This window comes from Hemitrygon akajei, chromosome 2 (assembly GCF_048418815.1).
Source record: "Hemitrygon akajei chromosome 2, sHemAka1.3, whole genome shotgun sequence".
NCBI lineage: Eukaryota > Metazoa > Chordata > Chondrichthyes > Myliobatiformes > Dasyatidae > Hemitrygon > Hemitrygon akajei.
Genome location: NC_133125.1, coordinates 182,088,699 through 182,113,062, shown reverse-complemented (window position 1 = coordinate 182,113,062; position 24,364 = coordinate 182,088,699). Strand labels below are relative to the sequence as shown.

Below are 24,364 nucleotides of genomic sequence, written 5' to 3'. Positions count from 1 at the left end.
GTACAGCAGCTGAGGGATATTGCTGAGGATATAACATACACTACACCGCTCGGGGTACAGCAGCTGAGGGATATAACATACACTACACCGCTCGGGGTACAGCAGCTGAGGGATATAACATACACTACACCGCTCGGGGTACAGCAGCTGAGGGATATTACTGAGGATATAACATACACTACACCGCTCGGGGTACAGCAGCTGAGGGATATTACTGAGGATATAACATACAGTACACCGCTCGGGGTACAGCAGCTGAGGGATATAACATACACTACACCGCTCGGGGTACAGCAGCTGAGTGATATTGCTGAGGATATAACATACACTACACCGCTCGGGGTACAGCAGCTGAGGGATATTGCTGAGGATATAACATACACTACACCGCTCGGGGTACAGCAGCTGAGGGATATTGCTGAGGATATAACATACACTACACCGCTCGGGGTACTGCAGCTGAGGGATATAACATACACTACACCGCTCGGGGTACTGCAGCTGAGGGATATAACATACACTACACTGCTCGGGGTACAGCAGCTGAGGGATATTGCTGAGGATATAACATACACTACACCGCTCGGGGTACAGCAGCTGAGGGATATAACATACACTACACCGCTCGGGGTACAGCAGCTGAGGGATATAACATACACTACACCGCTCGGGGTACAGCAGCTGAGGGATATTACTGAGGATATAACATACACTACACCGCTCGGGGTACAGCAGCTGAGGGATATTACTGAGGATATAACATACAGTACACCGCTCGGGGTACAGCAGCTGAGGGATATAACATACACTACACCGCTCGGGGTACAGCAGCTGAGTGATATTGCTGAGGATATAACATACACTACACCGCTCGGGGTACAGCAGCTGAGGGATATAACATACACTACACCGCTCGGGGTACAGCAGCTGAGTGATATTGCTGAGGATATAACATACACTACACCGCTCGGGGTACAGCAGCTGAGTGATATTGCTGAGGATATAACATACACTACACCGCTCGGGGTACAGCAGCTGAGTGATATTGCTGTGGATATGACATACACTACACCGCTCAGGGTACAGCTGCTGAGGGATATTGCTGAGGATATAACATACACTACACCACTCGGGGTACAGCAGCTGAGGGATATTGCTGAGGATATAACATACACTACACCGCTCGGGGTACAGCAGCTGAGGGATATTGCTGAGGATATAACATACACTACACCGCTCGGGGTATAGCAGCTGAGGGATATTACTGAGGATATAACATACACTACACCGCTCGGGGTACAGCTGCTGAGGGATATAACATACACTACACCGCTCGGGGTACAGCAGCTGAGTGCTATTGCTGAGGATATAACATACACTACACCGCTCGGGGTACAGCAGCTGAGTGATATTGCTGTGGATATAAAATACACTACACCGCTCAGGGTACAGCTGCTGAGGGATATTGCTGAGGATATAACATACACTACACCACTCGGGGTACAGCAGCTGAGGGATATTGCTGAGGATATAACATACACTACACCGCTCGGGGTACAGCAGCTGAGGGATATTGCTGAGGATATAACATACACTACACCACTCGGGGTACAGCAGCTGAGGGATATTGCTGAGGATATAACATACACTACACCGCTCGGGGTACAGAAGCTGAAGGATATTGCTGAGGATATAACATACACTACACCGCTCGGGGTACAGCAGCTGAGGGATATTGCTGAGGATATAACATACACTACACCGCTCGGGGTACAGCAGCTGAAGGATATTGCTGAGGATATAACATACACTACACCGCTCGGGGTACAGCAGCTGAAGGATATTGCTGAGGATATAACATACACTACACCGCTCGGGGTACAGCAGCTGAGGGATATAACATACACTACACCGCTCGGGGTACAGCAGCTGAGGGATATTGCTGAGGATATAACATACACTACACCGCTCGGGGTACAGCAGCTGAAGGATATTGCTGAGGATATAGCATACACTACACCACTCGGGGTAGAGCAGCTGAGGGATATTGCTGAGGATATAACATACACTACACCGCTCGGGGTACAGCAGCTGAAGGATATTGCTGAGGATATAACATACACTACACCGCTCGGGGTACAGCAGCTGAAGGATATTGCTGAGGATATAACATACACTACACCGCTCGGGGTACAGCTGCTGAAGGATATTGCTGAGGATATAACATACACTACACCGCTCGGGGTACAGCAGCTGAGTGATATTGCTGAGGATATAACATACACTACACCGCTCGGGGTACACAGCTGAGTGATATTGCTGTCGATATAACATACACTACACCGCTCGGGGTACAGCAGCTGAGGGATATTGCTGAGGATATAATATACACTACACCACTCGGGGTACAGCAGCTGAGGGATATTGCTGAGGATATAACATACACTACACCGCTTGGGGTACAGCAGCTGAGGGATATTGCTGAGGATATAACATACACTACACCGCTCGGGGTACAGCAGCTGAGGGATATTGCTGAGGATATAACATACACTACACCGCTCGGGGTACTGCAGCTGAGGGATATAACATACACTACACCGCTCGGGGTACAGCAGCTGAGGGATAATGCTGAGGATATAACATACACTACACCGCTCGGGGTACAGCAGCTGAGGGATATAACATACACTACACAGCTCGGGTTACAGCAGCTGAGGGATATAACATACACTACACCGCTCGGGGTACAGCAGCTGAGTGATATTGCTGAGGATATAACATACACTACACCGCTTGGGGTACAGCAGCTGAGGGATATTGCTGAGGATATAACATACACTACACCGCTCGGGGTACAGCAGCTGAGGGATATAACATAAACTACACCGCTCGGGGTACAGCAGCTGAGGGATATTGCTGAGGATATTACATACACTACACCGCTCGGGGTACAGCAGCTGAGGGATATTGCTTAGGATATAACATACACTACACCGCTCGGGGTACAGCAGCTGAGGGATATTACATACACTACACCGCTCGGGGTACAGCAGCTGAGGAACATTGCTGAGGATATAACATACACTACACCGCTCGGGGTACAGCAGCTGAGGGATAATGCTGAGGATATAACATACACTACACTGCTCGGGGTACAGCAGCTGAGGGACATTGCTGAGGATATAACATACACTACACCGCTCGGGGTACTGCAGCTGAGGGATATAACATACACTACACTGCTCGGGGTACAGCAGCTGAGGGATATTGCTGAGGATATAACATACACTACACCGCTCGGGGTACAGCAGCTGAGGGATATAACATACACTATACCGCTCGGGGTACAGCAGCTGAGTGATATTGCTGAGGATATAACATACACTACACCGCTCGGGGTACACAGCTGAGTGATATTGCTGTCGATATAACATACACTACACCGCTCGGGGTACAGCAGCTGAGGGATATTGCTGAGGATATAATATACACTACACCACTCGGGGTACAGCAGCTGAGGGATATTGCTGAGGATATAACATACACTACACCGCTCGGGGTACAGCAGCTGAGGGATATTGCTGAGGATATAACATACACTACACCGCTCGGGGTACAGCAGCTGAGGGATATTGCTGAGGATATAACATACACTACACCGCTCGGGGTACTGCAGCTGAGGGATATAACATACACTACACCGCTCGGGGTACAGCAGCTGAGGGATAATGCTGAGGATATAACATACACTACACCGCTCGGGGTACAGCAGCTGAGGGATATAACATACACTACACAGCTCGGGTTACAGCAGCTGAGGGATATAACATACACTACACCGCTCGGGGTACAGCAGCTGAGTGATATTGCTGAGGATATAACATACACTACACCGCTTGGGGTACAGCAGCTGAGGGATATTGCTGAGGATATAACATACACTACACCGCTCGGGGTACAGCAGCTGAGGGATATAACATAAACTACACCGCTCGGGGTACAGCAGCTGAGGGATATTGCTGAGGATATTACATACACTACACCGCTCGGGGTACAGCAGCTGAGGGATATTGCTTAGGATATAACATACACTACACCGCTCGGGGTACAGCAGCTGAGGGATATAACATACACTACACCGCTCGGGGTACAGCAGCTGAGGAACATTGCTGAGGATATAACATACACTACACCGCTCGGGGTACAGCAGCTGAGGGATAATGCTGAGGATATAACATACACTACACTGCTCGGGGTACAGCAGCTGAGGGACATTGCTGAGGATATAACATACACTACAACGCTCGGGGTACTGCAGCTGAGGGATATAACATACACTACACTGCTCGGGGTACAGCAGCTGAGGGATATTGCTGAGGATATAACATACACTACACCGCTCGGGGTACAGCAGCTGAGGGATATAACATACACTATACCGCTCGGGGTACAGCAGCTGAGGGATATAACATACACTACACCGCTCGGGGTACAGCAGCTGAGGGATATTACTGAGGATATAACATACACTACACCGCTCGGGGTACAGCAGCTGAGGGATATTACTGAGGATATAACATACAGTACACCGCTCGGGGTACAGCAGCTGAGGGATATAACATACACTACACCGCTCGGGGTACAGCAGCTGAGTGATATTGCTGAGGATATAACATACACTACACCGCTCGGGGTACAACAGCTGAGGGATATTGCTGAGGATATAACATACACTACACCGCTCGGGGTACAGCAGCTGAGGGATATTGCTGAGGATATAACATACACTACACCGCTCGGGGTATAGCAGCTGAGGGATATTACTGAGGATATAACATACACTACACCGCTCGGGGTACAGCAGCTGAGGGATATAACATACACTACACCGCTCGGGGTACAGCAGCTGAGGGATATTGCTGAGGATATAACATACACTACACCGCTCGGGGTACAGCAGCTGAGTGATATTGCTGTGGATATAACATACACTACACCGCTCAGGGTACAGCTGCTGAGGGATATTGCTGAGGATATAACATACACTACACCACTCGGGGTACAGCAGCTGAGGGATATTGCTGAGGATATAACATACACTACACCACTCGGGGTAGAGCAGCTGAGGGATATAACATACACTACACCGCTCGGGGTACAGCAGCTGAGGGATATAACATACACTACACCGCTCGGGGTACAGCAGCTGAGGGATATTACTGAGGATATAACATACACTACACCGCTCGGGGTACAGCAGCTGAGGGATATTACTGAGGATATAACATACAGTACACCGCTCGGGGTACAGCAGCTGAGGGATATAACATACACTACACCGCTCGGGGTACAGAAGCTGAAGGATATTGCTGAGGATATAACATACACTACACCACTCGGGGTACAGCAGCTGAGGGATATTGCTGAGGATATAACATACACTACACCTCTCGGGGTACAGCTGCTGAAGGATATTGCTGAGGATATAACATACACTACACCGCTCGGGGTACAGCAGCTGAGGGATATTGCTGAGGATATAACATACACTACACCGCTCGGGGTACAGCAGCTGAGGGATATAACATACACTACACCGCTCGGGGTACAGCTGCTGAGGGATATTACTGAGGGTATAACATACACTACACCGCTCGGGGTACAGCTGCTGAGGGATATTGTTGAGGATATAACATACACTACACCGCTCGGGGTACAGCAGCTGAGGGATATTGCTGAGGATATAACATACACTACTCCGCTCGGGGTACAGCAGCTGAGGGATATTGCTGAGGATATTACATACACTACACCGCTCGGGGTACAGCAGCTGAGGGATATTGCTGAGGATATTACATACACTACACCGCTCGGTGTACAGCAGCTGAGGGATATTGCTGAGGATATAATATACACTACACCGCTCGGGGTACAGCTGCTGAGGGATATTACTGAGGATATAACATACACTACACCGCTCGGGGTACAGCTGCTGAGGGATATTGCTGAGGATATAACATACACTACACCGCTCGGGGTACAGCAGCTGAGGGATATAACATACACTACACCGCTCGGGGTACAGCTGCTGAGGGATATTACTGAGGATATAACATACACTACACCGCTCGGGGTACAGCAGCTGAGGGATATTGCTGAGGATATAACATACACCTCACCGCTCGGGGTACAGCAGCTGAGGGATATAACATACACTACACCGCTCGGGGTACAGCAGCTGAGGGATATAACATACACTACACCGCTCGGGGTACAACAGCTGAGGGATATTGCTGAGGATATAACATACACTACACCGCTCGGGTACAGCAGCTGAGGGATATTGCTGAGGATTTAACATACACTACACCGCTCGGGGTACAGCTGCTGAGGGATATAACATACACTACACCGCTCGGGGTACAGCAGCTGAGGGATATTGGGAAAGATTTCAGGACATTTATCAGAATCAGAATGAGAATCAGGTTTATTATTACTAGCATGTGACGTAAAATTTGTAAAGTTAGCAGCCGTAGTTCAATGCAATACATAATCCAGCAGAGAGAGAAAAAATAATACATAATAATAAAAAAATCACATAAATCATTTATGTATATTGAATAGATTATTTAAAAATGTGCAAAATCAGAAATACTGTACATTAAAAAAGTGAGGTAGTGTCCAAAGCTCCAATGCCCATTTAGGAATGGGATGACAGATGGGAAGAGGCTGTTCCTGAATCACTGAATGTGTGCCTTCAGGCTTCTGTATCTCTTACCTGATGGTAACAGTGAGAAAATGTTATGGCCTGGGTGCTGGGGGTCTTTAATAATGGATGCTGCCTTTCTGAGACACTGCTCCCTAAAGATGTCCTGGGTACTTTGTAGGCTAGTACCCAAGATGGAGTTGACTAGATTTACAACCTTCTGCAGCTTCTTTTGGTCCTGTGCAGTAACCCCTCCATACCAGACAGTGATGCAGCCTGTCAAAATGCTCTCCACAGTACAACTATAGAAGGTTTTGAGTGTATTTGTTGACATGCCAAATCTCTTCAACTCCTAATAAAGTAGAGCCGCTGTCTTGCCTTCTTTAAGCCTACATTGATATGTTGGGACCAGGTTAGATCCTCAGAGATCTTGACATCTAGGAACTTGAATCTGCTCACTCTCTCCACTTCTGATCCCTCTATGAGGATTGGTATGTTTTCCCTTGTCTTACCCTTCCTGAAGTCCACAATCAACCCTTTCATCTTACTGATGTTGAGTGCCAGGTTGTTGCTCTGGCACCACTCTACTAGTTGGCATATCTCACTCCTGTACACCCTCTTGTCACCATCTGAGATTCTACCAACAATGGATGTATCATCAGCAAATTTATAGATGGTATTTGAGCTGTGCCAAGCAAAACAGTCATGTGTACACAGAGAGTAGAGCAGTGGGCTAAGCACACACCCCTGAGGTGCACCAGTGTTGATCATCAGTGAAGAGGATATGCTATCACCAATCCGCACAGACTCTACGGATCCCTGGGGATGATCCTAGGGAACTGTTCCATGAAGTTAGTTACCAGAAAGCAATACCTGGTCTCAGTAATGCCGAGGAAAGGTGATTGATTATAACGTGCTTGCATCTGAACATACACTCCACTTTGCCAGAAACACTGTGACATGCTGGGGGAACAAATAAGGAGTTAAATAATGTGGTTCTGACTGTTCTGGGTAATAACAACGGGGACCCAATAGATGAGTGTGTATATGATCCCAGAGGAAAGGAGAACACACACTGCATTTGCGTCCTCTCTGTGGATGGTGTCCCGAGGGGTGTATGGATCAACATTAGATCGAGATCATTTCATACCAGAACCACAAACAGATGGATAAGTACATTAGTGTCTCATATCACCAACAAATCTAGAAAGATGTTGGAACTGTTTGATCCCAGTGACCCTACACATACTGAGGCACGAGTACTGAGGAAAATGAATGGAGCATGGGAGAAGGAAGTACAGGAGTTCGATGTTAACTTTGGGAATAATTCAGAGGCAGCTAAAGTGTTTTCACTTCAAGAAAATACACAGGGTATCGTGTGGGGAAATGCAGATCAGGGTAGAAGCCAGCAGAGAGATTGTAAAAGAGAAGTAACACAGTGCTGGATTTCCCCCGTACCCAATTGGGGAAGTTGTTGTTGGGGGCAGGATAATGCTGAAATCTGCTGTTTAGCTGAGGTAATGTGGGTCATTATGCCCGGAACCCCACAGCGGACAGTTCATTTGATCAGAATCCCAACAATAATCAGTGATTGGTGTTACTGAAGGGTCAGAATATGTTGGAATTTTGGTTAATGTGGGGATTTCATGCTTTAGACTTGTTGAATGTTGTTTACCTGTGCATGATGAATAACTTTCAACATTTCTTTGTTTACAGTCTTAGAGTAACACAGTTCCTCAATATTGTTGGATTGTAACTCAATATATTTGGTAATGATTTAACCCTCAGGGAAAGAAGATTTTCAGAAATGTTTTAATCTAGGAATGATTTGCATGTTTTAATTATGTGTAGTGTGGCCACGTGTGAATTCACTTGTGAGGGAGGGAGAGTGAGAGAAAGAGTGAGCAAGTGTGTGTGTGTGTGTGTGTGTGTGTGTGTGTGTGTGTGTGTGTGTGTGTGTGTGTGTGTGTGTGTGTGTGTGTGTGTGTGTGTGTGTGTGTGTGTGTGATGGACAGATGGAGGAGTAGGAGAGGGGAACCAGTCGGGGTGGTGTGTGTGTGTGTGTGTGTGTGTGTGTGTGATGGACAGATGGAGGAGTGGGAGAGAGGAACCAGTCGGGGTGGTGTGTGTGTGTGTGTGTGTGTGTGTGTGTGTGTGTGTGTGTGTGTGTGTGTGTGTGTGTGTGTGTGTGTGTGTGTGTGTGTGTGTGTGTGTGTGTGTGTGTGTGTGTGTGTGTGTGTGTGAGAGAGAGAATGCAAAGGCTGTTTTTGAAGAGGCTGTGCCTCTAAGAGTTTGCATCAATGTGTTAATGTGACAGGGGCACCCACCCAGCAGTTTTTCCCCCTTTCCTCTTTGGTCCTTTGAAAAATGTGTGAAAACTTTTCATGGAGAGGATTAACTGCTGATTTGCAGTTACTGGCAAAGATTCACAGGGATGAACAGTACAAACATGGATTCTGGATATGAGATGCCCATATTTCAGAGGGAAATGGGCATTCAGGAAAACTGTTTACGAGTGGACAGTTAAATCTGGAACTAGAATTTAACATCTTGGAAAGACTGGAATATTTGGGGAGCAATTCTACAAACAAGAGAATATTTGCAGACGCCAGAAATCAAAGCAACACACACAAAATGCTGGAGGAACTCAGCAGGTCAGGCAGCATCTATGGGAAAGAGTACAGTCGATGTTTCGGGCAGAGACCCTACTTCAGGACTGGAAAAAAGAGATGAGAAGTGTCAGAGTAAGAAGGTGAGGGGAGGGGAGGAAGAAATACAAGGTACTGTAGCAGGTGATGGGTGAAACAGGGAGGGGGGAAGGGTGATGTAAAGAGCTGGAAAGTCGATTGGTGAAAGAGATAAAGGGCTGGAGAAGGGAGAATCTGATGAGAGGATGGAAGAAAGAGAATAGGGGAGGAGCCCCAGAGGAAGGTGATGGGGAGGTAAGGGGATCAGATGAGAGAGGGAAATGGGAATGGGGAATGGGGAATGGTGATTGGTGAAGGAGGGAGGGGAGCAGTTACTGTAAGTTTGGGAAATTGATGTTCATGCCATAAGTTTGGTTAGGAAGGTTTTCAAAGCCTGCAGAGGGATCTGGACCAGCTGGAAAAATGGGCCGAAAAATGGCAGATGGAGTTTAATACAGACAAGTGTGAGGTATTGCACTTTGGAAGGACAAACCAAGGTAGAACATACAAGGTAAATGGTAGGACGTTGAGAAGTGCAGTAGAACAGAGGGATCTGGGAATACAGATACAAAATTCCCTAAAAGTGGTGACACAGGTAGATAGGCTCGTAAAGAGAGCTTTTTGTACATTGGCCTTTATAAATCAAAGTATTGAGTATAAGAGTTGGAATGTTGTGGTGAGGTTGTATAAGGCATTGGTGAGGCTGAATTTGGAGTATTGTGTGCAGTTTTGGTCACCAAAATACAGGAAGGATATGAATAAAGTTGAAAGAGTGCAGAGAAGGTTTACAAGGATGTTCCCAGGACTTGAGAAACTGAGTTACAGTGAAGTGGAGATTTGATAGAGGTGTATAAACTAATGATGGGTATAGATAGAGTGAATGCAAGCAGGCTTTTTCCACTGAGGCTAGGGGAGAAAAAAACAGAGGACATGGGTTAAGGGTGAAGGGGGAAAGGTTTAAAGGGAATATTGGGGGGCTTCTTCACGCAGAGAGTGATGGGAGTGTGGAATGAGCTGCCAGATGAAGTTGTAAATGGGGGCTCACTTTCAACATTTAAGAAATTTAGGGGGAGCTGTGGCACTTGTTCCATTTGCAAGGATAAGTGCTGGGAGGGAGCTCAGTGGGGAGGGATGAACGGGTGGAAAGCCCCCACCCATTCTGTGCTCTGTTACGGTATATATTTGCAGAAGAAAAGAGGAAATAATCTGGAGCAATAAAGGTGAAATTGAATAAATATAGAAATAATCATAAAATATTGATTACCGGTTATATTTTGGGCCATTTTGCTGATAAGGAGGTGTTTAGTTGCTATTCTTAGACCAGGAAAACAATAAAATAATTAAAATTCTTGTTTAGACCCTAAGAGCATAAAACATAGGAGCAGAATTAGGCTATTTGGCCATCAAGTCGGCTCTGCCAATTCATCCCGGCTGATCCATTTTGCTCTCAACCCCATTCTCCTGCCTTCTCCCCATAATCTTTTACGCCCTGAGAAATTAAGACCCGATCCATATCTGCTTTAAATACACCCAATGACCTGGCCTCCTGTGGCAACAAACTCCACAGATTCCCCACCCTCTGGCTAAAGGAATTCCTCATCTCCATTCTCAATGTTTGTCTTTTTATTCTGAGTCTGTGCCTTCTGCTCCTAGATTCCCTCTGACTCCTAGATAGGAAACATCCTCTCCACATCCACTCTATCTCTGCCTTATTTACCACAAGTGGAAACATTTTTATTTATGTTTTAACAACTGTATCTATGAAAGTTGCAGCAAGGCAAGGGTTAAGATGAGGTGCTGACAGAACAGTGTGCAGACATTGTACAGTTACTGAGCTGAACATGGTTCCCCAAGCAAAACTCAATCCCTGAGAGCCCAGCTCCTCTTTGCTCAGCTTCTTTGCCACACTGGGACCCAAGGCCACCGGGCATACCAAGACAAGATAAGAATGTAAACGAAGGCACACTAGCAATTGGACAGTGATTTTACTAATTCTAATGCATGATTGGCCTTTAACTCATACATTTTTACTGGATATTAGTACCTGAAATATGTATTATGATTGGAACTTAAATATGCAAGTAATGTGATTCAGAAGTACATTAACTTATTATTGGATCAATATCTGTATAAAACTCGTCAATTTTGAGCTGAAACTTCAGAACAGTTCAATGACCCTGACTGAGCTCTTCTCCTTGTGCAATAAAGTGTGATTGACAAACGAGTGCAAGTTGTAAAATAACTGTCCAATAGCCCGTGTGTGGATGTCCAAATGAATTTGACATGGGATGTGTAATCATACAATCGTTCATTATTGTCTGCTCCTCAATGTGGAAATTACATGCTATTTGTAAATCAATGAGATATTTTGTCATTCTATTTATTTCCTGTTTCACTGTCAGACATGAAGATTTCATTGGAATTGATTTTTCTTTTTGATAAAATAAATGCAATGTTTCACACAGATCCAATCAAAACATTGCACAGTTGTAACAAGACCACCCTACTTTTGTACTCCTTCCTTCTTATGTTAAAGGTAGCATTATGTTTGCTTTTCTAGTTGTTGTATTTGAAAATTCACTTTGTCTTTTGTTTCTGAGGGTGTCTGATCTCCCTCATCCTGAATATTCATTAGCCTCACTCAATTTTAAATTCCAATGTGGCTGTTCTTCGACCATATTCCAATTACTATATGGTCCTCACTCTGTAACCATTCTTTATCCTGTCTTAGGATTCTTTTGTCTTCTTGCAGTTTATTTTCCAACCTAATTCCTTTTATTGTGGTCATTCATACAACTCTAACCAAGACTAACTGGAAACACAAGAGATTCAGCAGTTGCTGGAAATCCAGAGCACACATAGAAAACACTGGAGGAACTCAACAGGTCAGGCAGCATCTCCAGACATAAGCAGTCAATGTTGGGGTGAAATCGTTCTTCAGGACTAATTGTGCCCCTTTACTCATTTTTCATCCAGCAAAACTATAAAATGATGAATTATATCGTTTCCCTGTTTTTGCACAGTAACAAATCTTCTGTCTATGCTAATACATTTTTCTCAATTGGATGAGTTTATGGTGTGTGATTTTTCCTTAATGGGGTCTCCATCACCTCTGGAGATAATGAGAAGAGGCCATGTTCCAGGTGGTGAGGATCCTTAATGATGGGTGTCACCCTCTTGAGACACTGCCGTTGGAAGTTGTCCTCGGTGGTGGGGAGGGCTGTGTCCGTGATGGATCTGATTGAGTCTATAACTCTCTGCAGTCTCTTTCTGCTCATTCCCACTCATTCTTCCCATGCCTTCCCTGACATTCATAAGTTCGTGGCTGGCATTTTACCTTCGTACCACTCTCCTGCACTAATCCCATCATTCTCTTCATATTTAAAATCTTTCTCTTTCTTTTTTGAATGGATTATACTCAATGATTGTCAGAAACGAGCCACGCTCCCGAATAATGGCTTCAAGACAAATTCAAGGAAACAAAGTTTATTAACAGTTCTGCAGAGCTGGGCCCCTTCAGAGAAGGGAAACCTGAACCTTACAGGGCAGCAGGTTTTATCCTTCTTCCTTACCACCCTTCCTCCCTGACTCGGGAGGTACATAGTCTTATCCCATTCCATATTTGGAGTTGTTTTTTTACACGTTTCTGTAACACAATAGTCCATATCTCAGGACTTCAATGATTCCACAAACAGTTAATTTTGTCAAGGCTTCTGCATTCATAATTAGATCACACTTGTTTACAGACTTTAACCCAGACATAACTAAATCACAGTTGTCCCTAGACATAATTAAATCACATTTGTCCTTTGACTTTAACCCGGACCTGTCAGAAATGCACATCTTAATTTTGAATCTTACAATATCTTACAATACCACCCTTTTTCTTTTTAAGATGTGCGTTTCAGCTAGCATTTCTCTCACTCCCAGGGGGCCCACTTTCTTCTTTAATAGCATAAGTTTTAGCTCGTTTGTCCCATGATGGGGTATCGCTACTGCCTGGAGCTGGAATATACTGCGCCTGATCAGTGTTCGTATACAAGGAATCAAACACGGCAAAAGTAAGAGAATCATTAGACCCCCGCCTGCTACTAGGAGAGCGGTGCGCCACCAACTACCTCCCAGTAGCCCGTCTAGCCAACTCATGTTCCCCAGGGATCTCCAGGTTTGTACTGGCACGTGGGCCAGTTTCCGAATTTTGTCGGATATTTTTAACACGGCCTTTCCACTGTCGTCTATCTTAAGGCAACAGTTTGTAAGATTGAACTTCCCACATACCCCGCCTTCAGAGGCCAATAGGTAATCCACAGCCAGCCTGTTCTGGTATATTGCTGTTCGCATCTGACTCTGCTGTTTTGCCAACAGCTCCAATGCCAGTGCTGTTTGATTGGTTATCACTTCCACCACCGCCTGCAGTCTAATAATTCGGTTTAACATGTAGACAGGAGTGCGATACCCCCACGACCCATCCTGGGCCCAGGTCGCTGGCCCATAGTATTCAATGATGCGAGCCGGTGGCCACTCATCACCCCACTCGCCCACCTTTATCTCCCGTGTTTCTCTCCTTAATGAATCAAACAGCTTAATTCCCAGCTTCCGGTCACCCTCCTGAGGCAGGAGGAAGAACTCCGGTCTTATGAGACCCAGGAAGCAAACACCCGCCCAGTCCCACGGTAGTTTGGTATACGCCTGATTACCGCAGATCCAGAATAACCCCTCCAGGGCAGATCCTCCTTTCTTTGCTTCCTTCCATACTTCCCTGACCCTGGGGACCCCTTCGTACGGATTCGTTCCGCTGCACTTCCAGAGTTTAGAGCCGTTTCCTATGGCCTCGCAACTGCCATTCTGTTCTCTGGTTATGTACCATGCTGGCTCCTCTGGCCACCAGGTAACATTACCTTCCCTCTTTGCTAATTTAATGCTTCGACAGGGACTTTCTCCCACCTTTACTTTCCCTTTCCTTTCAACACATACTTGTCCCTCCGGGTAATTGGTCAATTTCCACCTTTGCTTCTTCCGGTCTGGGACATTTGTCCAATTGTGCGCAAGCAATTCCCACACACTCAAGCTCTCACCCCTCCACGGCCACTGTTCACTCATGTGCGGTCCTCCACAGACCCAACAACCACTCACATTTAGGCTCTTGGCAATCCGAGTTGCTAAGTCTATAAAGAGGTTCTCTTTAACATCGGGGAGGACTATATCTCTCTCTATCTCCTGATATATAGACGGGTCCGTGGAGACCACTGCCGCCTTCCTTTGCTCGCGCTCTTCCGCCTCCTTTTTCTTCTCATCCTGTATTATAATCTCCTTTACCTTATCTGCATGTTCCTTAACCAGTGTAGATGGGATGTCCCACTGCCCTCCCTTGTTTATACACAACCACCGGTCTTTCCTGGGACAGCTGAGACTTCTCATGGTCCCCCCCTGTCCCATGTATCCTTTATTATAGACTTGGTAATAAGGTTTACTATTCTCCCAACATGTTTCTCTCTTGCTTAGATTATAGCATCGATCATTCACATGCGAGTGGGACACAAATGATCCTGGGAACACCCTCTGCCCCACTCGTACCACGGTTCTGCACTTGTCACATTTCCCTTCAATTTCCCCGACATATAGAATCAAATATATTACAGTCAATAATGTTACAGTCCACATAGAGTTCATTTTTGCTGCCTTTTCAGCCTCACCACCAACGGTTCTTCACCGGGAACACAGGTCCACTCAGTGTGGCTTTCGGGCTTCACCGGTCCTTTTACCCTGGATGCGTGTGTCCACCCTTTTTCTTTTGTCCGTACAGCCGCCTCTGTTGTTAGCAGGACCTGGAAAGGGCCTTCCCACTGTGGCTGTAACTTCTCCGGCTTCCAGGTCCTTACCAGAACCCAATCTCCAGGCACGATCTGATGTAAAGCAAAGTCGAGCGGCGGAGTCTGGGCCAAGAGACCCTTTTTCCGCAGTTCTGCAAAGGAGCGGGACAGTGCCAGTAAATAGTCCCTTACAAAGATATCACCCCCTTGTAGCGTGGGGTACCCTTCTACCTTATTCCAATACGGGAGTCCGAACAACATCTCATATGGGGATATTCCTATGTCCTTGCGGGGCGCTGTTCGTATTCTTAAAAGGGCAATAGGGAGACACTTAGTCCATGGTAGTTTGGTTTCTAACATCAACTTGGTCAGTTGTGCCTCTAGGGTGCTGTTCATTCGTTCTACTCTTCCCGAACTCTGGGGATGCCACGGGGTATGGTACTTCCATTCGATATCAAGTGCATCGCAAATTAACTGGTGCGTATCTCCTTCTTGGTACGTGGTAGTGACATTCCTGTTATTCCAGCTATCCTTTCTGGGGTAATGCATCGCTGTCCTTTACTGACCCTGTGTCCCAGATACCTTACTTCCTTTTCTACAAATTGTAACTTTTTCTTTGAGACCCGTAGCCCCTGCTTCCCCAGGAAGTTCAGTAGTCTGATGGTGTCTTCCTGCACCCCTTCCTGTGTTGGCCCGGATAGTAATAGATCGTCCACATACTGTAGCAGTTGGCTCTCTGGAGCACATTGGAATTCTGCTAGTACTTGCTCCAAGACCTGCCCAAATAGGTTAGGTGATTCGGTGAACCCCTGTGGCAGGACCGTCCACCGGAGTTGTCTTTTCCGCCCCGTCGTAGGATTTTCCCATTCGAACGCAAACATGTCACGACTGCTCTCTTCTAGCGGGCAACTCCAGAAGGCATCTTTTAGATCTATTACACTGAACCATTTATGGTCAGGGGAGATCTTACTCATCAGTGTGTAAGGGTTGGGCGCTACCGGGTATCGGGTTTGGACTACTGCATTTAGGCCCCGCAGGTCTTGTACCATCAGATAAGTCCCATCTGGCTTTCGCACCGGGAGTATTGGGGTATTATACGGTGACATACATTCCTCCAGTAGTCCGTCAGCGATCAGTCCTTCAATCATCGGCTGCAGCCCTTTTCTTCCTTCCATTGAAATAGGGTACTGTTTTCTCCGTACTGGCGAACTGTTAGGTAATAGTGAGATTTGCAAGGGGGGACGTTCAAACCCCCCCGGTTCCCTTCCTGGTACCATACCTCCGGGCTTATTTTCCTATCGTCTTCTTCCCTGAGGGCAAACAGCTGTACCATTATCTTCCCGTTCCTGGGCACAGTCCCGATGCCTAGCCTGACTTGCAGATCCCGCCCGAGCAGGTTGAATCTCGCAGAGGGTAACAAAAGTAGGTCCTGTCCCATTACCCTATCCTCATGTTCAATTTTCACGTTTTCTATAACAGGTACTTGTATTATTTTGCCTCCAATACCGGATACTCCCATTACCTTTGTTCCAGTTCGGGCGCCGGGAGGTATCTGGATTACGCTAGATCTTTCGGCACCCGAATCTACCATAAAAGTTGTATCTGACCCTTGGGGACCTACTTTTAAATTTACCAGGGGTTCCTGCCGATAATTCATCCCCAAGGGGTGGAACCCCCGACCTCCCTAGTCTTCATCTTCCATCATGGCATACGAGCGCACTTCCTGTCGGTATCTGGGGCACTCGCGCCTGAAGTGTCCCTCTTCGTTGCAGTGAAAACATCTTAAAGCCTTCCTTAGCCCTCCTCCTTGCTCCTGGCTACTACCTCGATCCAACCATGGTCCCTGTCTCTCTCTCTCTACTATCTGCGGTTACTTGTCGCACTGTCTGGACCATTATCCTTGCCGTCTTCTGCTTCTCTTCATCCCTTCTTACAAACACTGTCTGTGCCTCCCTAAGTAGTTCACTTAAGGGTTTAGTATTCCAATCTTCTAGTTTTTCCAGTTTTTTTTTTCTGGCCATGCTTTCGATACAAATTCAACACGAATCAGCTGTTGGCCAACCTCCGTCTCAGGGTCTTCGATTTGCGGAGCGGTAGGGGGCACATATGGGGCGGCAGGTGGTCGAGCACCTCCCATGTATTCTTTTTCTGTCCCCCTTCATTTATCGTTTTCAATTTATAACTATTTGTCGTTGGTAACCAGCATAGGGCATAATCACTTTCTTCGGGTTTAACGTTAGGTTTTGAATTCACGTACAGATTAAGGGCTTGTTGTACCCAATCCTTGCTAGACCCGAACTTAGGCCATCACACAGCCGACCCTTGGATCGGCTGGCGGGACCAGAATTCACAGTACTGTATCATTTTTTCTTTGACTTCCCTTTTCGCCTCCCATAATCCCAATTTTCTAACATCCGTCCCAACGGACTATCAGGGGGTACCCCAGGGTATTTTTCATCATTGGCGCCTGGATTTCCTTTACCCTTTTTTCTCTTAGACCCCTTATTCCCCATCTCGAGGACTTGCCCGGTTCCAATCCACCCGCAGGCACCCCGTAATTCCACAATTCTCGTGCACTACGTCTCTGCAGGAATTTAATTTGAATGTGACCCACCTAGCTCGGTCACTCCTGTCCAATTCCGGAACCTGTATTACCGCGATCGCCCAGGAATTCACCTGCAGGGACCCCGCAGTTCCACGATTCTCGTGTACTACGTCTCTACAGGAGAAATCACCTGCAGGAACCCCGCAGTTCCACGATTCTCGTGCACTACGTCTCTACAGGAGAAATCACCTGCAGGAACCCCGCAGTTCCACGATTCTCGTGCACTACGTCTCTACAGGAGAAATCACCTGCAGGAACCCCGCAGTTCCACGATTCTCGTGCACTACGTCTCTACAGGAGAAATCACCTGCAGGAACCCCGCAGTTCCACGATTCTCGTGCACTACGTCTCTACAGGAGAAATCACCTGCAGGAACCCCGCAGTTCCACGATTCTCGTGCACTACGTCTCTACAGGAATTTAATTTCTTACCTGGGTCCTGTGCACAGAAATTACTCGATCGCTCACTGTCTCAACTGCCTCGACAACCCCTCTTTGTTTCCTTGAGTCCGCCGGATATCACTCGCTCAAGCCGCGCGGGGCGACGAGCAAGGAATCAGGGACTGCCGAACTCGGCAGGGTGCACCTTCTCCGATGTCCTTCCTTGCCCCCCTCACGGCTGGAGTGTGGATCCCGGACGAGCGCCCCAAGTTGTCAGAAACAAGCCACGCTCCCGAATAATGGCTTCAAGACAAATTCAAGGAAACAAATTTTATTAACAGTTCTGCAGAGCTGGGCCCCTTCAGAGAAGGGAAACCTGAACCTTACAGGGCAGCAGGTTTTATCCTTCTTCCTTACCACCACTCCTCCCTGACTCGGGAGGTACATAGTCTTATCCCATTCCATATTTGGAGTTGTTTTTTTACACGTTTCTGTAACACAATAGTCCATATCTCAGGACTTCAATGATTCCACAAACAGTTAATTTTGTCAAGGCTTCTGCATTCATAATTAGATCACACTTGTTTACAGACTTTAACCCAGACATAATTAAATCACATTTGTCCTTTGACTTTAACCCGGACCTGTCAGAAATGTACATCTTAATTTTGAATCTTACAATATCTTACAATGATGAAGCCCGTGTGTGAAGAAACTTGTCATTTCTGTACTGAGTGGCCAACCCCTTATTTTGAGGCTGTGGACACCCTTGAAAACGTAATCCTATTTTTAGCAAATTTAGTAAATCTTATTTGGATTATATTTTGTTGTTTAAAACTCTGGCAAGTACAGACCCATTCTGGTTAACCTCTCCCCGTTCAACAAGCTTGAAAGAACTTTCAAAAGAATGCACTCCAAAACTCAAGCCAACTCCACAACTGATTTTTAAAACTTAAAAATAAATTTTCATAATACAACATATATACAAAAAGATTTGTTGCAAAAAGAGTATTGTAATTTATTTTTAACTTCTTAGTATCATCTATTCAATGTATTCAGTAGTTTTAACTTCTCTTAAACACATCACAACTGATGTGGCCCTCTAAGGTGATGGTCAATGTTCGAGGGGCTTCCCCACCCAACTCTGCCCCTCCACATGTGGTGACAGAAGGAGCTTAGACTGTGATCTTTCCCCACAGAGCCTTTGCATTGTCTGCACTGAGCCTCAGCACAAACTCCCACAGCCTGTAATGTGTCAGTCAGGAGCATTCCCACACGGAAGCATTGCTGAGGATCCCTACCACCCATCCCACAATCTCTTTGACCCACTACTGTCTGGAAGGAGGTGCAAAAGCATTAGGACTAGGACTGCCCGACTGGGTAACATCTGACGCTGAAGGCTAATTTCTTTGAAGTTACTGACAGAGAACGCCATTTCCACAAAGACAGTTTTTGTTTCACCGTCCCAGTCTGCTCCAGCCATTTTGTTACATGCTTCAGCAACTCCAAACAAGATGTCCGGCTCCTTCAGGTCATCAGACCTGATGGTGATTGTGACATTAGATCGGTCCAGTGACCTCGCTCTGACCAATGATGGTGATTCAGATGGTCATAGATGCCGATGGGTTTGTGAACTGACCATGGGTCTGAGCACAATACAGTGACATCATGCATGTTGAATGAGCTTTTGACCTGGGTACCTCCATCGCCTGACAACACCACCTCTCTTTTCCCTTCGTTCTTCCTGACGGTTTGCCAAAGGTTTCTACACAGCACACAAGCAGGGGAGAGTGAGCACCCGTGCCTGACACCAGAATCGATCGGGAAGCTCTCTGTTTCCCACCGATTGATTTGGACTGTACTACAGATGTCTGTGTGGAGCAGTCTGATACAAATCCTGACTACCCCAAACCCGTTTTGGGGAGCATTTCTATTATGATCCACCCTGCGTGGTGAAGTCCTGAGTGATGGGCATTCAGAGTTTTTGATCAGGATTTCTCCCCTTCTATTGTAAACACCTGGGCTATCCTCCAGTTCATCTGGATATGCAGGATGAAGCGAGTCCGACAGGTCGCCGTGCACAATTCCCCAGAGAAAATTGCACCAAATGTTCCCTTCATCCCGATGACCGCCTTTGTGCGTGGCTGCATCTAGTTGTGCGTGGATCTGAAGCACGTGGACACCGAGTGTCAATGTGCCGAGTTTCAACCCGTCACTGGTGATGTGGCCGATGGGTTTGCCCTGTTCTCCGGACACATACCCACGCGAGACAGACATCCGGTGCTGCTAGGAGATCAATTTGGTGAAGGACTCCCTTAGACGTGTCTGAAACCGGTTGATCTTCCAGCAACAGCAAGAGGCGGAGAGTGAAGAAGTAAAGGCATCTCAGAGAGAAGCCATTTTATTTAACTGATCGGGGAGAAGAGGCTAGACTGCGCAGGCGTGTAACGTAGCGCGCCAAAGGTTAAAAAAAAGACCACCATATACAGCGGCCATCGTCGTAGCAGCCAATGTCGGAGTGGACTGAGTCAGAGTGGGACGGCTTTGGCTCAACAGGCTTCAGCGTGAACAGGCAGAGACGAGGGTGGGTTCCGGTAAGTTTTGTTTTGTTTGTTTAGAGTAGAGAGAATGCCAGGCAGGATGTTGGAATGCTCCTCTTGCAGGATGTGGGAAGTCAGGGAGACCTCTGGTGTCCCTGACAATGACACCTGCTAGAAGTGCATCCAGCTGCAGCTCCTAACAAACCGAGTTAGGGAACTGGAGCAGGAGCTGGATGACCTCCGGATCATTCGGGAGAATGAAGAGTTTATAGATAGTAGCTACAGGGAGGCAGTTACACCAAAGGAGCAGCACACAGATAATTTCCCCTTCTCCTTCGTCAGGCGAGGGAAGGGGAAAGGGCAGGCAGAGCAGGGCTCCCTGTGGCCATTCCCCTCAACAACAAGTATACCGATTTGGATGCTGTTGGGGGGGGGGGGGGGTGGATTACCTGGGACAAGCTGCGGCAGCCGGATCTCTGGCACTGAGTCTGGTTCTGCAGTACAGAAGGGAGGGGGGAAGAAGAGGAGAGCGGTAGTGATCGGGGACTCGATAGTCAGGGGTACAGACAGGAGATTCTGTGGTCGTGACAGAGACTCCCGGATGGTTTGTTTTCTCCCGGGTGCCAGGGTCGGGGATGTCTCTGATCGTGTGCACAGCATTCTGAAGTGGGAGGGTGATCAGCCAGATGTCACGGTACACATCAGTATCAATGACATCGGAAGAAAGAGTGAGGAGGTCCTGAAGAGTGAGTATAGAGAGCTTGGTAGGAAGTTAAATAGCAGGGCCTTGAGGGTGGTAATCTCAGGATTGCTATCTGTGCACGTGCCAGTGAGGGTAAGAATAGGATGCTCTGGAGGATGAACACGTGGCTGAGGAACTGGTGTAGGGGGCAGAGTTTCAGATTTCAGGATCATTGGGACCTCTTCTGGGGCAGATGGGACCAGTACAAGAGAGATGGGTTACACCTGACCTACAGGGGGACCAATATCCATGCACGGACGTTTGTTAGTGCTGTTGGGGGGGGGTGGTTTAAACTAGATTTGCAGGGGGATGGGAACCAGAGTGCCAGAGCAGATAGTGGAGTGGGGCTGAAAATAAATGATGTTAAAGTTTCATGCAAAGTCACAAATAGAAGGGTTGTGTGTGGTGGTAATAATCTTCTGAGGTGTGTCTATTTCAATGCGAGGAGTATTGTGAGGAAGGCTGATGAGCTGAGGGTGTGGATTGGCATGTGGAATGATGACATTGTAGCCATTAGTGAAACTTGGCTACAGGAGGGGCAGGACTGGCAGCTTAATGTTCCAGGGTTCCGATGTTTCAGACGTGATAGAGGCAGAGGAATGAAGGGTGGGGGTGGCATTGCTAGTCAGGGAAAATGTTACAGCAGTGCTCAGGCAGGACAGATTAGAGGGCTTGTCTACCGAGGCCATATGGGTGGAGCTAAGAAACAGAAAAGGTATGACCACATTAATGGGGTTGTATTATAGACCACCCAATAGTCAGCGAGAATTGGAGGAGCAAATCTGCAGATAGATAGCAGACAACTGCAGGAAACATAAAGTTGTGATTGTAGGGAATTTTAATTTTCCACGTATTCATTGGGACTCCCATACTGTTAAAGGTCTAACACGAGGAAATCTGCAGATGCTGGAAATTCAAACAACAACGCACACAAAATGCTGGTGGAACACAGCAGGCCAGGCAGCATCTATAGGGAGAAGCACTGTCGACGTTTCAGGCCGAGACCTGACGAATAGATGCTGCCTGGCCTGCTGTGTTCCACCAGCATTTTGTGTGTGTTGCTGTTAAAGGTCTAGATGGGTTAAAGTTTGTAAAATGTGTTCAGGAAAGTTTTCTAAATCAATATATAGAGGTACCGACTAGAGAGGATGCAATATTAGATCTATTAGGAAACGAGTTAGGACAGGTGACGGAAGTGTGTGTAGGAGAACACTTTGGTTCCAGTGATCATAATACCATTAGTTTCAACTTGATCATGGATAAAGATAGATCTGGTCCTCGGGTTGAGGTTCTAAACTGGAAAAAGGACAATTTTAAAGAAATGAGGAAGGATCTGAAAAGCATGGATTGGGACAGGTTGTTCTCTGGCAAGGATATTGTTGATAAGTGGGAGGCCTTCAAAAGAGAAATTTTGAGAGTGCAGAGTTTGTATGTTCCTGTCAGGATTAAAAGCAAAGTGAATAAGGATAAGGAACCTTGGTTCTCTCGGGATATTGGAACTCTGATAAAGAAGACGAGAGAGATGTATGACATGTATAGGAAACAAGGAGCAAATAAGGTACTTGAGGAGTATAAAAAGTGCAAAAAAATAGTTAACAAAGAAATCAGGAGAGCTAAAAGAAAACATGAGGTAGCTTTGGCAGTCAAAGTAAAGGATAATCCAAAGAGCTTCTACAGGTATATTAAGAGCAAAAGGATAGTAAGGGATAAAATTGGTCCTCTTGAAGATCAGAGTGGTTGGCTATGTATGGAACCAAAGGAAATGGGGGAGATCTTAAATAGGTTTTTTTCATCTGTATTTACTAAGGAAACTGGCATGGAGTCAATGGAAATAAGGCAAACAGGTAGTGAGGTCATGGAACCTATGCAGATTGAAGAGGAGGAGGTGCTTGCTATCTTGAGGATAATCCCCAGGACCTGACAGGGTATTCTCTCAGACCTTGAAAGAGACTAGTGTTGAAATTGCAGGTGCCCTGGCAGATATATTTAAAATGTCGGTGTCTACAGGTGAGGATTGGAGGATAGCTCATGTTCTGTTGTTTGAAAAAGGCTCTAAAAGTAATCCGGGAAATTATAGGCCGGCAAGTTTGACATCGGTAGTAGGGAAATTATTGGAAGGAGTACTAAGAGAAAGGATCTACAAGTATTTAGATAGACAGGGACTTAGTAGGGAGAGTTAACATGGCTTTGTGCGTGGTAGGTCATGTTTCACCAATCTATTAGAGTTTTTCGAGGAGGTTACCAGGAAAGTGGATGAAGGGAAGGCAGTGGATGTTGTCTACATGGATTTCAGTAAGACCTTTGACAAGGTCCCGCATGGGAGGTTAGTTAGGAAGATTCAGTTGCTAGGTATACATGGTGAGGTAGCAAATTGGATTAGACATTGGCTCAATGGGAGAAGTCAGAGAGTGGTAGTGGAGGATTGCTTCTCTGAGTGGAGGCCTGTGACTAGTGGTGTGCCACAGGTATCAGTGCTGGGTCCATTGTTATTGGTCATCTCAATCAATGATCTGGATGATAATGTGGTGAATTGGATCAGCAAATTTGCTGATGGTACAAAAATTTGAGGTGTAGTGGACAGTGAGGAAGGTTTTCAAAGCCTGCAGAGGGATCTGGACCAGCTGAAAAAATAGGCTGAAAAATGACAGATGGAGTTTAATACAGACAAGTGTGAGGTATTGCACTTTGGAAGGAAAAACCAAGGTAGAACATACAAGGTAAATGGTAGGACACTGAGAAGTGCAGTAGAACAGAGGGATCTGGGAATAGATACAAAATTCCCTAAAAGTGGCGTCACGGGTAGATAGGGTAGTAAAGAGTGCTTTTGGTACATTGGCCTTTATAAATCAAAGTATTGAGTATAAAAGTTGGAATCTAATGGTGAGGTTGTA

The 24,364-nt window shown here is 46.4% G+C and overlaps 1 protein-coding gene across 1 annotated transcript; it reads right to left on the bottom strand.

Moving 5' to 3' along the window:
• Window positions 1-13,010: 13,010 nt before the first annotated feature.
• LOC140719026 (endogenous retrovirus group 3 member 1 Env polyprotein-like) lies at window positions 13,011-18,469 on the bottom strand. The gene is made up of 2 exons (XM_073033368.1): window positions 18,243-18,469; window positions 13,011-15,358 (listed from the first exon to the last, which is right to left on the bottom strand). Exon 2 carries the CDS (start codon window positions 15,064-15,066, stop codon window positions 13,264-13,266), a length of 1,803 nt encoding a protein of 600 aa, XP_072889469.1. The 5' UTR covers window positions 15,067-15,358; window positions 18,243-18,469; the 3' UTR covers window positions 13,011-13,263.
• Between the last annotated feature and the right edge of the window lie 5,895 nt (window positions 18,470-24,364).

Coding starts and splice junctions, on each gene's coding strand:
- LOC140719026 (XM_073033368.1), bottom strand. CDS start 15,066: ATGAACTCTATGTGGACTGTAACATTATTGACTGTAATATATTTGATT.